Below are 18278 nucleotides of genomic sequence, written 5' to 3'. Positions count from 1 at the left end.
AATCAGCTGGGCAGGTGATGCTTGGGTGCCACCCGCCGCGTGGGCATGCTTGCAGCAGGGGCTGCGTTCCCAGAGCAGGAGGTGGCCAGAAACCCCGCAGTGTGCCCTGGCCTGTCTTCTCCTATTACAGTCATCCCCTTTGGTTATTTTTATTGAGGTCGAAGTCTTGAAAACGTTGCTTAGGTGAAACATTTGTGGGAGAGAGGGAGGAACTGCATGGTGAGCATGGAGATGAACCTCCCAGTGCTGCTGCCTTTCTCAGAGCTCTGCTGTGAAAAGTCTTCTACACAAAATGCACCTTCAAGCTTTATCTCTTCTCTTTCTATAATTGTGGAACGAATCTGAGACATTTCCATTTGTAACTGATGATTTATAAAAGATAAAATCTGTCATGTGTCATCTGTCAGACACCTGCAGTGGCCATAACGTGACTATAACTGTAGGGTATAAACTGTGATCTGGTCTCAGACAGGCTCATATTAGACCCAAATTTGGGAAATTCTGGTGATTCCGGAGGCATACAATTACTTAACCCTTCTATGTCAGAGAAAAGTGTATGTTCTTCTTGTTTTAATGTTTCTTTAGATAGAGATTTGTGATTCTCTTTGTTACATAGTTGAGCCTAAATCATTGCCATATTGGTAGTTCATAAATTCAACACGTTTTATCTAGGTCTCTCTTTCTTGCTCAGTCTTGGCTTTATTTGCCAGACCACACTGCTAAGATGTGTTTTTGGGCTTCATGGCTTGCCCAGGATGTGCTGCAGAAGGCCTCCTCTCAATTCTCCGTGGCTGAGCCAACAAATGAGCAAATCTTACATGTTGCAGTGTTTCCTCCCCCATGCCTTGTTTTACCTACAAAGCTAATTGACAAAATGTGGTAAAAACCAGAAGAGGTTATGAGTTACTCATGTAAGTTAGTGAAATTGCATCTGATGCACAACTTAGTAGGGCATTTCAGTGTTTACACAGAGAATTTGAAAGCAAATTACAGGATCCTTACAGCAACAGTAAGAGATTCCTTAAAAACAGAGCGATAATGGCATGTTCCAAGTGGTCCTCATGATGTCTTGTGATGTACTTGATTTGGGATGAATCCAAAGGAATTAACTTCGGAAGGCCCTCTGTCAGTCCTGACTTGCCTTTCTAAGGCCTCGCAGCAAAGTTGGTAGGTTTGTCCTTGTCCCCATTTTTGAGTCATTGTGCATGTTATTGAAGAAGCTCCCGTGTCATTTCAGACCGCAATGGAAGTGATGCAGTTCAGTAAGGAGGAGGTGCGAGAAGTTTTGAGGCTGTTGGCTGGCATTTTGCATCTAGGGAACATTGAGTTCATCACTGCTGGTGGGGCACAGGTGTCCTTTAAAACAGGTGAGAAGGTTGTGCTTCCCTGTTGTATGTAGATGTTTCTTGAGATTGTGAAAGTTATATTTATTGCTAGTATTTCTGACCATAGCAAGGACAAACAGTGGAAGGCTCTTACTGCTTTTTAGCACCTGTAAATGTTGATTAAAATAATGTTTTTTGGTTTTTGGTTTTTTTTTGACAGATAGGGCGAATTAGTTTGCTGCTGGATGCTAGGTCATAATTAGGAAAGACCTTAGACATGTATTTATTCCATTAATAGTAGTGAAATTCCATTTTAATCTAATTCCTTCTGTCATGGTTTAACCCCAGCTGGCAACTAAGCACCACACAGCTGCTCACTCACTCCCCTGCAGTGGGACTGGGGGAGAATTGGAAAAGTAAAAGTGAGAAAATTTGTGGCTTGAGATAAAGACAGTTTAATAGGTAAAGCAAAACAAGGAATTCATTCATTGCTCCCCATCCCCAGGAAAGCAGGGCTTTATCACGCTTAACAGTTACTTGGGAGGACAAAAAACATCACTCTGAATGTCCCTCCCTTCCTTCTTCTTCCTCCAGCTTTGCATACTGAGCATGACATTACATGGTGTGGAATATCCCTTTGGTCAGTTGGGGTCAACTGTCCCAGCTGTGTCCCCTCCCAGCTTCTTGTGCACCCCCAACCTGCTCGCTGGTGGGGTGCCGTGAGAAGCAGAAAAGGTCTTGACTCTGTGTAAGCACTGCTTAATGATAACTAAAACATCCCTGGGTTATTAACAGTGTTTCCAGAACAAATCTAAAACACAGCTCCACATTAGCTACTATGAGGAAAACTACCTCTACCCCAGCCAAAACCAGCACACTTCTTTGAAACATTCTCAAGCTGACAAAACATAGTGCTCACACCTTGAACTGAGGTCTCCACTGAAGGTATCATGTATTAGAGTTTTTAATACCTCAGTTACAAATCTGAAAGTGCATGCTGTATGTCTAAATATTGGGCTGGTGAGAATTTTAAAAGCTTGTCCAAATATGGCAGTGAAGCGTAGCATTACGTTCTGCTTTATATACCACATTACAGCAAAATTGCAATTTAAATTATGCATGTAAGAAAAAAAATTCATTGGTTTTCTTTATCCTCATCATCCCTAGGAAAGCTGAAAGGCGTTCATGTGGACACAGAGTGAATTACTGTTTGTATCTTGGAAAATATGTTAGTGTTATCAGTAGATTGATTGAATCCTCCACATGTAACATTAAGAGGAAAATAAATATTTGTTACTTACCTGTGATGAATTTTTACTGCTAAATTCCTTCAGTTGTGCTTATTTATGATACCGTGGCTTTTCGTGAGCAGCAAAAACATATCCTAGAGCCTCTAGTTGTGTTTTTATCTCCGGTCTCCTGTTCCCTTAATTTTAGAGACATCCTAAATGGTGGTATTAATAATAATAATTGGTTTCATAGCCTTATACGTTTGAGGAAATATTTGCATTTGTCTCTTTATTTTGCAAGCTCTGGGTAGGTCTGCTGAACTGCTGGGGCTGGACTCCACACAGCTAACTGAAGCGTTGACACAGAGGTCAATGATACTCAGGGGAGAAGAAATCCTAACACCTCTTAGTATACAACAGGTAAAGACAGCTCAGTTTCGACATGTTTTTCAGGTCTGTTAAATACATGGCTCAGACTTAGAGTCCAGTGAAATCACTGACTGCTCAAGAACAGAAGTTTAGATCATGAATTGGAGTTGCTTTCAAAAATACTCATAGTTTTTTGGGAAGGGTGTAATTGGTTTTTATATAAATTTTTGTATATCTCATCCCATCATTCTAGCTAGGGCTTGTAGCTTGGCTCTTGTGGTTAAGTCTGCTTGCTTACCATTTTTTTCCAAAATCAAATCATGTAGGCTGATCTTTTTCATTATGGACATTTGTGTCAGGTAAGCATTTTTTAAAGCAAAATAACTTTATTATTTACAAGAAGGGGATTAGAAAAAGGTATACATAACGTTATGCTTGCCTCTAGAAAGGTCTAAATTAAGGTGTTATTTCCTAGCCTCGCTTTTCTTCTTCTGCACCTTAAGTCTATAATTTCCTATTTTTTGAGTGCTTTAGTTTTAAAATACAATTTTAAAGCCGTGTAGGTGTACATCTGTTATAATTTACACTGTTAAAGCTTAAATCGGGACTCTCTGTAACTGTTAATACAGTTGCTGTCAAGGTACATAGTAACACAGACCTGCTTGCATTATACCTTGCTTTATGCTGTGCAAGAGACACTGACCAGCAAAGTCTGGTAAATTCTCAGTGACAGGGGTGACTGATGTGTTGTGTGTTCTTTCATTAATGCAGGCAATAGACAGCAGAGATTCTATGGCTATGGCACTTTATTCTCAGTGTTTCGCTTGGGTCATCAAGAAAATCAACAGCAGAATCAGAAGCAAGGAAGACTTCAAATCCATTGGAATTTTGGACATATTTGGATTTGAAAACTTTGAGGTAGGTTTCAAAACTCGGTGCAGTTGGATTGTGTGATATTTATGCTTCAACATTCTACATATCTTTGTCATCTTCTCTGAAACTTGATTATTAAACATGTTGCAACTTAAAGCAGTTCCTAGTTTGCAAAGTAGAATATTTGGAGTCTGTGCATTTTTCAAAAATTCTTGTCTCTTCAGGTAAACCGTTTTGAGCAGTTCAATATTAACTATGCAAATGAAAAGCTTCAGGAGTATTTCAACAAGCACATCTTTTCCTTGGAGCAACTAGAATACAGCAGGTAAGAGGTACAGGTGAAATGTTAAAGAATTTTAAAAATATCAGTGTTCACTTGAAATCCGGGTTCCCAGCTACCTTTGCTTTCTTTGAAAATCTAGTCTGGGGCTGTGCATTTTTTAAAAGCAAGCTGATATTGCTGTATTTTGCAAGAAAAATCCAGCAGCTCCTCCTATTTCTATATTTAAAATGTTTTCTTTGTACTTGTCAATGAAAAGGCCCTCCTTCTGTTTTTTAGGGAAGGACTAGTTTGGGAGGATATTGACTGGACAGACAATGGAGAGTGCTTGGATCTTATTGAAAAGGTAATAAAGAATTTGATACAAGTACCTAGTTCTAGTTTTTATTCTGAAGTAATATGTTTTTAAAACACTTACCAACACAAAGAACACATGAAGAGAATGGTGACTCTTTCATGTTTAAGTAGTGATCTTTCAGTCACATATTTTTCATGTATGGACATGTTCTACATTATATTGTAAGCTCAATATAACACATCTTTCATTGTTTTAACTTTTAACAGCATACAAAAGCAATATTTGGAGATGATTAATAAGAATGGAAAGAGGAAGCAGAAAAAATTACAGTCTCTTGCTCCTGTAGTGTCTTTTGTGGGACGCGAGTAATCCTCATTTGTTGCCTGTAGGTTTTTGCTTCATCTATAATTTTTTTGTGCTCTTATTTGTACTAAGGAAAGATGCCAAAGAGCATGAAGTTTCTGCAGAGTTTTTGGTAGGATCGTTAGCGGTGACAGGCAGATGAGGTCTAATTTCACCACCTAGAACTGATAATTCTGGCTGGATGACAAAACCAAAGGGATATATTTTTTCATCTGTGTTCACTTCTGCCAGCTTGTACAGCAGCGTGAGTTTATCTCCGCAGCAGGGAGCGTGGCCGCCGGAGTTCAGGCAACAGCAGAAGCTCAGGGCAGCGGGCAGGGGATCCAGCTATCGGGACGTGACGGCTGTCAGGGCGCTGGGGTTTGTCAGGAGCTGCTCTGTGCCAGTGGGAAGCGGCTTATGAAAATGTACACCTGGAGAACTGTGCTTTTCTGAGAGGCTATATCAACCTGAAGCATGCTGGACACATTCATTGACTGCGGGGTAGCTTGCTTTGTTTGCAGCCTCCTCTAGTATGAGAAGCAGGGAACATCAAAGGAGATTACACAAAGCCATATGCAAACCTAAGGGAGGTTTTGTTTCACACAGTGTGGACTTAAACTGTGTGTCTTTTGATGTGCCTCTGGGTGCTAAAAGTTTGCATTGATTCAACAAGTAAGTAGACAATTTTATGGAAGAAAAAATTTTGAAAGGCTGTTTATACAAACTCCTCAGATTTAAGGGAGATCTCGTTGGAGATCTTGGAGTTGTATATTTTGGTGCAATCTCATTGTATGCACCTAAAAACTCCATCAGGAGAACTGTTGCTTCTTCCAGTAGCTTCTTTTTCTTTATTTTGCCCATGTCATATTTTGCCCATCTATCATACACTGTACGTTTCAAAAGGAGTGTTGCCAGAAAAACAGGATTGCAGTCCTCTGTGAGAGTGGGCTTTTAGTCATATACAGCTGGTTTTGTGCCTCTCTGCACATGATAATTTCAAGAACTTTGTAGGTTTTTCAAACAGGGGACAAGGTCTGTGTCCATCTGTGCACTAATTCATCTTCTGCCTGTTCTTGCTGTTGTAGAAACTGGGCCTGCTGGCACTCATCAATGAAGAGAGCCATTTTCCTCAAGCTACTGACTCCACGTTGCTGGAGAAGTTGAATACCCAGCATGCTGTACGTGATGTTTTCCTCATGTATTCTATGCAAATACGGAGGGTCTTCTGTAGAAATTCATGGTTCAAATATATGGGTGCCTAAGTGTAGAGGATGTTTTGGATGTGATTCTACTTCTGTGGCAATCCATGTCGTTTGCTGTCAAGACTGAGTTGGCTACCTGGAAGAACGCACCCTTGTTACTGTCCAGTTAAAGATTTCCATATTGGTGAATAAGCCAAGTTCTGCTCTTAGAGCTCTGGCAACCTGCAGTAAAGCAAATTAGGTAGATCTTTAGTTTCCCTTGATTTAATGAAGTATTCATCTTGATGTAATTTACCAAAAGGTTGCTGTTTCCTCCATCTGGATTAGTGTTACCTTTATTTGTGATCCTAGAATTATTTTTGAGAATTTCTGGGATACGAGCGTATGTCTACCAATCTTTGTAACTGCCAGTTTAAGACAGAGCCTTCTTTTTCAAAGTATCTTTAATAGATGGTTCTGCCAGATGGGTTCAGGATTAGTATAATGCCTTTTTAGATACTATAAATCTGTTATTACTGCATTTGAAGCAGCCCAGACTAACAAATCCTATTATTGTTATAAGTTGGTTGTTTGCTTTCGGAGCACTAATCTTTCATGGAATTCACGGGAAGACAAGGGTTTGTTTAGATCTAGGTTGAGAGGATAATGTGATCCTTTATATCATTCCACACCCTGACCCCCCCAAAATATTTTTCTCTTTTCTTTCCCCTCTACTTAGAACAATCCGTTTTATGTAAAACCAAGAGTTGCTGTTCACAACTTTGGAGTGAAGCACTATGCTGGGGAGGTAATTTTCTTGTCTTTATTTGCTGAAATTACTCCAAGCAGAGTTTTCATTAGCTTAATTTTACCCTGAGGCTGCTGAAAATTAACTAAAGTGCTCTGGTCCCTCAGTGCTTTTTACAGCACTGCTGTTGTGAGAGGTGCCCGATTACTTGGCTTGTTGTTTGAACCAGGTCTGTTTCCTGCTAGGTCCAGTATGATGTCAGGGGAATCTTGGAGAAGAACAGAGATACTTTCAGAGACGATCTCCTGAACTTGTTACGTGAAAGCAGGTACGTTTCTGCAATTTTCATTTAGGGGTGTCATGTCTCCTAATTCTGCCAGAGTTTGAATATGTTAGATGTTGCATAGCATCAGACCTTGACAGAGTTGAAAGGAGCGTAGAAGAATTATCAGAGGTGCCTGTAAGCAGATCTGACTGAAATTAGTTCTCACTAAGTTGGGTTTTCCCACATGGTGCAGGAATTCATCCCTGTTCAGTCCAGGGGGTTGGTAGAGAGCTCACTTCCTTCTCATAGACAGTGTCGTGCATGGGGTTTTTTTGCTTCACATACAACCTGATTTGCTTGTATTTCTGGCTTTCCCTAATTTGGGTGAAAGCTTAGTGTCAGAGACGTACCACAGTGCAAATTCCCATATAGTAATTGCTTAAAAGGGAGAATTTCTTTCAAGATTTATGTGACTGAAAGTCTGAGCTTGGATATCTATGGTACCTGCATGCCTCCTGTCATTCTGCTGTGGTGGATGCTCTGAGAGCTGGAGTGGTACCACGTCCCTGTGTGTAGGTGTACTGTTGAGACGTCAGGACACACAGCGAGGTGACAGAGGAGGACAGAGCTAAGCCTGGGTGTCACCCATCCTGCCTCGCTCTGGGAGTTGCTTGCTTGTTAATCTCTTAAGCCCTTCTGTGAGGGGGAAACTTGAATAAGCGTTTCCCTTTGTGTGCTGTTTGTTCTGGTTTCATGATGTATCTGACATAACATCTGTCAATTGAAGTATATAGGTAAAAGTAATAAACGAGTTAGAGCTGCTGGGCCTGGTTTTGCTCTTGCACCAACATCTGTCTGGAGCAACTCCACTGCAGTTAAAAGGTCTGCGTTTCTGTAGAGTGATAAGAGGAGGATAGCAGACTGATAGTGCAGCATACTCTGCTGGTATCCGAAAGTGAGGCTCTTATGGGTGGTTATTTTGTATTATGGCCCTAAACAAACAGGAAGTCTAGTTTTTTAGTCGTTGTCCAGGTACGGTTCCCATTACAATCAGCTGGAGTTTTGGTTGAGTGGGTAGAGGAATTTCACATATCTTTTTCCTGCTGATGTGGTGGCAGGGGAGAGGACAGAACTTGTTTGTGTTGTTTTGTTTTGCCTTATTTTGGTTTGGTTTTTTTTGTTCCTTTGCATAAATTCTTCAAAGGCAGAACCTATAGTTTATTAAAAATTGTGGAGAAAATCATTAAGCTTTTTTTTCCATGGAGGAGCTTCTTTTCAAGATGCAGTGCTTTCTTTGCATTCTATAGTGGTAAACCTTGTAATCTGTTAAGATACACTTTAGAGATTTTCTTTTTCCTTCCCATTTCAGTCTTGATTTCATCTATGATCTATTTGAACATGTCTCAAGTCGAAACAATCAAGACACTCTTAAATGTGGAAGCAAGCACCGAAAACCCACTGTCAGTCTCCAGTTCAAGGTCGGTTAATGTATTGTCTCTGCTCTGTAGCTAATCAGTTATTGATAAACCCTGTTCAGTAAATAACAGTTGCAGATTAAAACCAGCAAAACTTCAGCATCAGAACTTTGCTGTCTCTTCTGTGAAACTACACTTACTAATCAACTGATTGACGATAGCTTCAAGTAGAAACTAACCTTTGCATCACGCCACCTGCACAAAACTCCCGTTGCTTTCCACTTGCTTATTTGTCCTTATTTTAAAGCTCATCTGTCAAGTTGGTTACCCTACTCCCGGTTTTTCTTTCTAATCTAAAACCAACCGCGAAGTGGCACAAAGCCTTACAGCAGTGCTGTCTGCTAAGAAAAATAAGTACTGAATAAATACCTCATTAAGGTGTTGCCTTTATAGCTTGAAGTTTAGAAAGCATTTTCATCAAACACCTTTTTATGAGGCTTTATAGCCCTACCATCAAAAATGGCATCAAATTGAAATCTAACATAAAGTCTATCTGCAAATTATGTAAAACAGAAAGATTGGCACGAAACTCTCTCTAAATTGCGCAAGTACAAGTCTGGATTAGTTGTCTTTCATTTTGTTTGAATTAATATACATTTGTGCTGTTCATTCACTTTTACTTAAAAAGGGAGCAGACTCAAACCCCTTGAGGGCAGATTTTCTCCTAACAGACTGTTGCAGGCTGTTGGACAGAATAGCAGGGAGTGTGTGCTGGAACACACACCGTGTCTTTTCTTAAAAACCACTAATGTTATATTTCCTGCACTGTGCTACTGTCGCTCATCTTGGGCAATGCCCACTTGTTGTGATGCGGTGGTGGTATTATTTGCTAGCTCTCTGGGGTAGCAGAAGGTACTATTTCCACTTAGTCATTTGTACCTGTGCAAAGTAGACCTTTAAGATATTACTATATAAAAATCATTCATATTTTTGCACGCACTTTGCAAGGTAGATCCTTTTAGTCCTGGTCAGAGGCCCTGGGCAATGTAAAACATGGTAAAACATGAAATCAAAACATTGTTGCCCCTTACCTAAAGCTGCAGTAACTGGCCATTAACCAGCCAAGCTGCTTTACAAGAGGTTGACCTTCACATCATCCTGTTCCCAAAGAATTAGGTTGGGTGTTTTTTTCCATGTTTTAAAGCCTTCCAGGGATTAGTCCATCTTGTTTCAACTCAAGATAAGAACTTTACCTTCACAGTTTTATTCTCATGATAAGTTGGTTAACTCTTCTTTTCATTTGACAGCCTGCCTAATGTGGGCCTGGGGGTGAGGATAGCTGAGCTTGGACACCATCTGCTTCAACCTATTGCTTAAAGCAGGACAAACTTCAGATTAGCTCATCACCTGACAGTGACTTAAAGGCATGCAGCACTGTGTAGAATCAGGCTGTCTGTACACAGATGAATGTGAAAACAGATTAAATCATTTTTGTTTAGACTGACCAACTTTGCAGTCTCTCTAGGTAGCAGCCTGTGTTGCTAAAAGTCTAAGAACTGGCTTGGTTGCCCGTAAATATTGTAAATTCACACAGGTTTAATACAGATGAGACCTTTACTTTTTGAAACTGCAAGTATTTGTTTCTAGGTGAAAATATTTGTATATTCTGGATGTTTAATGTTTGCTATGTAGGCTGACAAAGGCAAACAAACCACAGAACTATTGTTTTATGTTCCCACTCACTTCACCATTTACTCCCTTTGGTCTGTACCAGCTCCTGTGCACAGCCACAGCTCTGCCTCTTGCCTTTATCACTTCATGTTTAATCATCAAGAAAGCCCTTGATTTGCCTGTTAAAGCAAGAATTTGTTGCAACAGGCTGCCATTGGCAGTTTCGCTCCAAAATATATGGTAGGACACACAGTGTTGCTGCTTTTAAAAAGTGAGTTTTCTGTCTTCTTGGCAGCCTGCTCTGTACTCTCTCCGCTGCCGGGCACCCCATGCCACCTTAAAGGGGTGAAACATCATCATTGCTAGCTTTTTGGGCTCTTTGGAGCAAGACTTCAGTTTAAAATGGTTTATCATACTTAATGATACAAAATGAGGCAAGTTGGAATAAGATATGGAATGACGGCTCAGGAAGGAAAGGGGTGGATGTGTAATTAAAGTAATAATCATAAAAGGACTGAGGGGTTTTTGTGATTTTCGTCTCCCAGTTGAGGTTCAGACAACTGATAGTCTAATGTGTATTGGGTCACTCAGAGTTTTGAAACTCAGGGGAAAAAAAAAAAAAGTTTTTTCTAAGTTTTTTTTTATACTGAACCGTATAATCTCACTTTGTATCGTTAACGGCAATTTACTGTCACATGAAATAACTGTGAAACTGTCTGCTTAACTGTGTTGGAATTCTTTCAGTAAGATGTGGGGTTTTTTTACCGCTCTATCCTTTCCTCAATTTTTGTGAATTTTGGCAGCCACGTGTGTTTTAAAATCCAGTTTTGATAAAACAATGCTACTGTATTCCAAAGTAACTCTTTTTTTCTGAAATCGTTAACATTTTTTCTACCCTCTTGTTGACTTACATTTATTATCAAGAGTGTCCTTTTAGCAAGAAAGGTTGAGACCTCACAAGAAAGGTGAACTCCCTGTGCACAAAATGCTACTGATGGCAGGGAAAATGGAAAATGAGTGGGTATGCGGTGGTTAAAATAAAAAAAGAAAATCTGGTTAAGTGGGTACTTCAGTTTCACCATAGACCCCTTTTGACTTGCTTGAGTTTATTGATTTGGGAATGTGGATCCTAGGTCTTAAGCACTCATTCAAAAGATCCCTGAAACAGCAGCTTTCCAGTTTGGTGTATCCTTATGGGCAGTTTTCCTCATATCAATCTGTATATCTTGTTCCCTGTAAAACAGTGTTGAAAGCTTTGGTCAGAAGGGCCCGTGGAAGAAAGGAACATGCCTGTTGGTGATTCTGTATCCTCAAAAGCAAGAGCTTACAACCTACAGTAATTTCTGATGTGCACCACTAGGTGCTGCAGTTAGATGTTGCCTGCAACGCTGAGCTGCAAGAGCTTTTCTGGGGAGTGTTGTTTGCATAAAAAGTCGGCTGGTGAAGTGCTGTCTTCTTTCTACCTGTGTTTTAGGAATCACTTCATTCTTTAATGGCGACACTGAGTTCTTCAAATCCATTCTTTGTTCGGTGCATCAAGCCCAACGTACAGAAGGTAAGATTTAAAATCGCACCTGTCTTTTCTGTACATCTCAGGCCTAACCTGCTACCTGTCTGGTTATTTACAGCTGTGTGAAGCAGAGGGTAGCATTCTTCAATGACTTTGTAAAAGGCTTTGCGCTGGGAAAGGCTTTTTTTTTTTTAAAAGGTGAGCCATGTCTTTGGGCACCTTTTTAATAGTCATTGCTCATAACTCTGAGAAATGACTGGCTATAAGGGTGGTTATAAAAGGAAGGTAGAAGGCTGTGCTGCACAGTTGACAACTCTGTGGGAACCTTTGTAGGAGGAAAATGTCAAAACTGCGAAGTTTGTTTTAAATCACTAGAGGCAGCAAATGGTGTTGCATATAGAAAAACTGGTCAGAATGACTGACTCTCATCGCATGGTTAATCTTTCAGTTTATGTACAGTTCTAGGTGTCTTCATGCTGGCTGTTTTGTTCTGCTACAGAACTATGTTGTTAGAAGAGACCTGGAAACTAAGGGTTACTGTAGCAATTTATCTTTTGAGTCATAGATAATGAAAGGCAATGTCAAGGCTCTAGATATGTTGGAAGGCTCACTAGAAATGAAGCAGTAATCATATAGTAATTGCTGGAATTGGTATTGTTAGCCTGGTACTGATATTCTGGGGTTTTACGCATCTGTCTTTGGCTTTATAGACCGTTATTCAGGTATGGTCTGCTTATGTCAAAAATGCAACAGGCAGAGGTGCTAACAAATCTGGTTTATGATTTTCACATGGCAACTTACAAATAGGTGACTTTGATATAAATCCAATTTTACGTGTTACGTTTTTCTGGGATATCTGGTTAATCAGGACACTAACACATCAAACCAGGCAGATTGCATTGCAGGTTTTTGCGTTATCTGGATGGTACATCCTTGGCTTTACGTGTTTTCAGTTGCTAACTATTTGGTCTGCTTTTGCACTGTTACTTGTGGTGTGACAAATAATGTGCAGATTGTGGGCACCTTAGCAAGAGGGAACAGCCTGGAAGTGAGTACGACCTGCTCTCTTCCTCCTGAAGTGGCTGGTGCTCTGAGGTTTGCAGCCACCAGGTAGCCAAACCCCCCTGGGTGACAGCAGCCGGGATCTGTGAGCCCGTGTGTATAGCAAAGCCCCTCAGCACTCAGGGAGGGCAATTCTGAAAGGCTTGTTTTCTTCCCTGCTCCTGTTTTTCTGCCTGGAGACCCCATGACCCTTATAAAGCCCACGTGGTGCCGCCGGAGTGTAAGAAGAATCTCCGTAACTCATGTGTTTTCTTTATTTGTCCTTTTGCATCCAAGTAAGGCTCATCTCCACAGTACCAAATTCACAAGGATTTGCCATGGTTGACTCAAGAACCATGCGCTTTTGCTGCATTTCCATAGCAAGGAAACCACTGAGTTCCCACTCCCATGTTCCTTGTTGCTCTGCCAGTCTTTTTCCCACTAGAATACTCCATGTCTGAGAAATTTGGCATATGCTACTGTATCTGCACATATATTTTACTATCATTAAAACAAAGTTCTCACAGAATTAGCAGCTGTACAAACAGAAGGAGCTTGAGACAGCCTCAGTCTCAGGAAACCGCATCTAATTTGCAGGAGTGCATGCAGGAACAGATTGGAAAAACTCTGTAGACAGTCCCTTTCAAAGTACGTATAAAATTTCCCTGAGATCTTACACAAAAAAGTTTGTCCTTGTTTTCCATTTGCTTTAATTTTATTGCAAATTTAACTTGATTCAATGGCTTTACCAAATAAGAAATCCTATTTGAAGAACAAGACTAGAGAAAAGGGTCACACAGTTTACCCGCTGTAGCGGATTCAGTGGAAGACTCAATCGAAAATGAGAAGGGAAGTCATACATAGTACTTGTTGATGGCGTTCTTCACCCAGGCATGTGTTCTCAAAATTCATTTTTGGGATTCACTGTTTCAAGTTTTGTCCACTCTGCACTCCTCCTGTTCCCCTCATGTCTCACAGGCACAGTGGTTTTTAGTGCCAGTCTTGTGGCGTTGTTGGTGTTGCTCCTTCTGCAATGGTACAGGTACAGAAGCAGGCACATGAACGGTATTTGGCTCCTCTGTAGCTCAGCTGGGTTCTGTGGATGCACATCATATTAAACATTTCATAGTTTATTGTGTCATACAACTTGTTACTTCTTTTCAGTTACACAAAGCAAAATAAGGTGAGTCAGTTTGCATAGGTCTGAACACGGCTCAGAGACGTGTGAGCTGTGCATGGACTACCAGGGATTACCACATATGTGACTCACTCAGCAGGGCTACTTAGAAACGTAACTGCTTGAAACATTCAGGTGAGCGGCTGAAAAGGAGAAACTGCAGTTGAAAGAAAGTAAAAATCTTCACTCACTGTTTTCCTCTGTGTTTTCCATCTGTCATTTTTACTCTGCAGTGATGGTAATGTGGAGTGATAAAACATCACTCTTCAAAACGTACTTAAGCAGCGCTTGCCAAATAACAAATGATGTGAAAGAAATGGGTTTTTTAGTTGTGGTTTTGAAATACGTGTTGTTAAAGGAGAGCTGAACCAGAGACACTCGGCAAGGGGAGAGCAGAAGTTGTGTTATCAGGAGCCTTTCAAGCTACTTGTTGCTCACGGGGTTGGGTACGAATAGATGACACACCTATTGGTGAGCATCCTCTGTAACTCTGGAGGCGAGGAGGCAGTGGTGCTTGGAAGCTGTTTTAGTCTGGAAATATGTTTGAATTCTGTAGGTGGATGATGTTGAGCAGAGGGAGGACAAATTGAAGCCTTTGAAAAGCAGAACATGCAGCAGACAGTACTTCCTTTGCTCTTCTAGACATTAAAGTGTATTCATGTTGGATAAGAGATGTGATAATTTATAGTAATTATTTGATTTTTTAATTGATCAAAAGCTTAATTTTAAATTTGTTACAGTGGCAAGCAAAACCAATTCAGCATATGCAGTAAACCACTGAGCATTTACATGTCAAACAGCGTCTCCACTCGTTAGGGCAGTTTCCTAAAGGGAGCGCACAGAGTACGTGACCCTTTGGCACAAGCCATTTCAGCGAGCAGGCAGAAGAACAGAGGACCCATTGATGTTTTGGAGACCCCCAAACAATCAGTGTATCTGTTTTCACAGTTTCCAGTCTGTTCTGAACTAGCCATAATGCAGAAACTTTTCCACTTGGTATGCTTAATGAGTATTTTCTGCTAATGAAGGGTCTTTCTCCTCAACTCCACTTATCTTCAGTGCAGCTTGCACAACTATGTATCATTTCATCCTGTTGAAGTTTGACACATCTTTCCCTGTTTCTTGGACTCATGTTTCTTTTCTTGCCTCCTGTTCTGTCTGAGAATGATTTCTCCCTGCAACCTTGCCTTTTCTGGTCTCCATTTATCCTTTTTGTGCGTGTTGAATTAAAACAAACAAACAAACAAAACCCACCAACACCACCACACACACACATGCACACAAAAACAAACAGCAACTGTCTTTTTAAACCAAGCTACAATCAGTGCTACAGCTGTCAGCTGAATGTTTATTCCAGTTTGCTGCTACTGATGAAGTCGCCAAGCCTTGGTGCTGCTCAGGAGACAGTTCATGGTAAATTTAAAATCTGAACTTTCAATGCAAGCTACTTCAGAAGCAAAATTTTCCTGTTGGCCAGAAGGAGCTGGCCTCAGGCAGATTTGCTCAAGTGCCTTCTCCAGTTCCTTTCTCTATTTAGGATTTTTCTTCGGAAAATATATTGGCATGGTCATAGTACGTGACATAATATCGGCGTATTCATTGTGAGTGACCCACACCTCCAGCATCAGCATCTATGCTGGTCTCTTAAAACCTCAGTTGTAATTCCCTGTCCTTGAGACTTCAGCAGGTTCAGATGTGATTGTTCTCTCCTGCCTGTATGTAGGTGCATGCACTTCTCTTTGGTTATGGCTCTAAGTCCAGTTTGATCCTGACAGGCAAAATCCTGGCTTCATTAAACTTGACATAGAATGTTTGATATAGACAAGAATTTCACTTTTAGTTTTTTTTCTGTTGATTGCTATTTTTTGTTGTGGTTTTTCCTTTTTTAAACCTGTGTTGGTGTGTGCCACCTGGAAAGGATTGCAGGGTCTACTCGGCTCCCTGCCTGCTCATTTATTGTCTGTCTCATTTCTCTGTTGCAGTGATGCTCTTGCCAGTGCTAAGATAAAAGCCACCTTCTTGGAAACTTGGGAGCTCTGAAGGGGCAGTTCTGTTTCTCTTCAACTGTTGTTGTTGGGTTTTTTTTTCTATTAACTTAATTAGGCAAGGTAAAGAAATGATACAAAATGAAACCTATATTGTAAACCTATTGCAGGGTAGAGGTTACAGGGAGCTACAGAAAAAGTGAAACTGGTCATAACTTTGCAATTCAAAGGAAGACTGGTAGAAAAAGGTCTGTAATAAATTCTGTGAGGTTTACTGCTGCTTAGGAGTCCTGTCATGCTCCATATTCGTTCTGGGAAAATTACTATCAAGGCAATAAGATTGCTAACATAACTTCTGGGGACAGAGCCATTTAAAGGGATCAAGGTATGGCTATTGGCACCTGCAATATCCTTTGAGGTATAGGTCATTAATAGCCTTGAGACATCCTGGAATAGCAAGCAGTATGTCCCCTAGTACAAAATAAGATGCAAACATATTTCACTTGGCGTCTGAATTAAACTTGTACTCTTAAAATAGCTCTGAATCATTACAAATGTAAGTATAGCATGATACCAACCTAAATACCAGTTAGAGGCACAGCTCAGGAACACGCGGTACGAAGAGACAATGAGAGACCAGCTTGGCTCCATCTGCGAGGGTGATTGTGTGCAGGGTGTGGAGCAGGTACAAGTTCAGTGAATGCACTGTGTGAACTGGTTGTCGAGCTGGAATTGCAATATTGTCATATTGAGACTGCATCAATTACTGAGTTTACCTTGTAGAGAGATTTTTGTTGCGGAAATACAGATAAGGACAGTGCAAGTCTGATGCCGCTACATTGAGAACAGCACTGATATAAAACCTTGAAAGATGCAGAGAGGGAGGCTCTGAGCTTCGAGGATATTGTACTATACCTTCAGCACAAAGTTGCTAAGCATCTGGATAAAACTTTACTTTTTCAAAGCCTTTATTTTAAAAAGTTATCCTTAACGAAGTGGTTCAGCTTCAAACTTCTGTGCACATCCCACTGCAGTTGTGTACCACGCATGCGCATTATACACCAGCCTCAGTCACTCAGCAGACTCTGGGTCTCCTGGGGATCAGATACCTTTGTGGGTTTTTAAAGATGCTGAGCCCAGCAGTTAAAAGTTAAAAAGTGTTAGGCTCTAAATTGAGGTGTCTTTATGGTTTCCTCATACAATTGCAGAGCCTAGGGGTAGCCCTTCTGCAGTGAAGCTGGTTCTCTGGTGCTGGGAGCTAGCAGATCATAGGGTAAACTTGGCTCTCTATCCATAAGAAAAAGGGAATAGAAAGCCTGATCATCATGTTAATAGTTACTCTGTCCTACTTCAAAAGTAAAGGGAACAGATTATATGGCTGTGATGCAGCTACTGGGCATGTGCGTTACTACCTGTAGAAAGTCAAGGTCTAGTAGTATTAATTTACATCTGTATAAGCAGCTCATGCCTTAAAGATCCTTACCACCTATTTTAAAAGTCTCTCTTTAATCTCAGTTGTTCTAAGTAATACGTGTTTTAAGGCAGCTTTCTGGCTGCCCATTACTGCTGCCATTGCTTCTGGAGGAAGCAGAGCCACAGGTTCCGAACATAGGTCGGGCTTGCCGGGGCAGCCCGGGTCAGGCTTAGGGAGCTGCTGTTCAGGCTCATCCTTTGAGAGGAGAGCAACCATTTCCCAAAAACACAGCATGTTCACCCAATCTCACAGGCCAACAAGTGCACGGGGCCAAATACAAACTATTTATCCTCAGCCCTTTAACTAGCTCGTAAGACTTTATTGTTCATAATCAGGAAGGCACAGTCATAAGATATGGCATCGTGCCCAGCCAACACCACTTATTTCAGCTACCTGGATCTTGTTGCCTTGGGTTTTGCTGAATTACATAGCTTCAAATCAAGACTTGTGGAGTATGTCTCAGCTGCATCATCTTCTGGCACATCACTTGAGTAATTAGGTCAGGCACTAGAAGACTCCTCAGGTAAAAGTGATAAGGAAAGTGGGTGTGAGGACAGCAGTTGCTCCTAGTTGCGAAGCGCCAGCAGTGATGTGCCGGCAGTGTGGATCTGAATCCTGGGCTGAAAGAACAAGACGATTCCTGCAAGGAGTTTTATGCGGCACAGGCAGTGCCTGCCTGCTGTCTCCCCTCCGAAAGATCATTCCCATCACTTCGGCAGTGCAGCGTGTGGTTGTGCTGCCCGGGAACCGCTGGGTTGTCCCTTTGTCCCCGTCTCAGAGCGTCGCTGCTTGCTGGGCTGAAGTAGGTCATTCCTCTCTCCAGGCAGTCACCCAGACAAGCATGTCCTTCTTCTTCATCAAGGTTTGTTGTTTACTAAGCAGGGCTGACTATGCATGCCTTTGCTAAGAGTGTTAGAGTTTGTCTTTAAGAGACCATGGTGTAAGGAGTTTAAAATTGGGAAAAAAGAGCTGGGATGGGGTGCTGCCAGGGAGGGAGCAGGCGCTGTGCTGTAAAGGTTGCATCAAGCTCCAGGCAGCGCAAGCAAACAGATTTTTGCATGTTTTGCAGCACGTACGTGCACAGTTGCTGGA

At 41.2% G+C, this 18278-nt stretch overlaps 1 protein-coding gene across 1 annotated transcript in view; it reads left to right on the top strand.

Moving 5' to 3' along the window:
* The window catches only part of MYO10 (myosin X), a 159806-nt gene that overhangs the window by 93243 nt on the left and 48285 nt on the right, over nt 1–18278 (top strand). The window contains exons 10-19 of the mRNA XM_065830121.2: nt 1238–1367; nt 2856–2974; nt 3695–3841; nt 4021–4121; nt 4356–4422; nt 5805–5897; nt 6640–6708; nt 6894–6976; nt 8283–8391; nt 11474–11554. Of these exons, the coding sequence (XP_065686193.1) occupies nt 1238–1367; nt 2856–2974; nt 3695–3841; nt 4021–4121; nt 4356–4422; nt 5805–5897; nt 6640–6708; nt 6894–6976; nt 8283–8391; nt 11474–11554 (999 nt within the window). The remainder of the gene's footprint in view (nt 1–1237; nt 1368–2855; nt 2975–3694; nt 3842–4020; nt 4122–4355; nt 4423–5804; nt 5898–6639; nt 6709–6893; nt 6977–8282; nt 8392–11473; nt 11555–18278) is intronic.

The sequence above is a fragment of the Patagioenas fasciata genome, chromosome 2, assembly GCF_037038585.1.
Source record: "Patagioenas fasciata isolate bPatFas1 chromosome 2, bPatFas1.hap1, whole genome shotgun sequence".
In the NCBI taxonomy this organism is placed as follows: domain Eukaryota; kingdom Metazoa; phylum Chordata; class Aves; order Columbiformes; family Columbidae; genus Patagioenas; species Patagioenas fasciata.
This window is presented reverse-complemented; position numbering and strand designations above follow the sequence as displayed.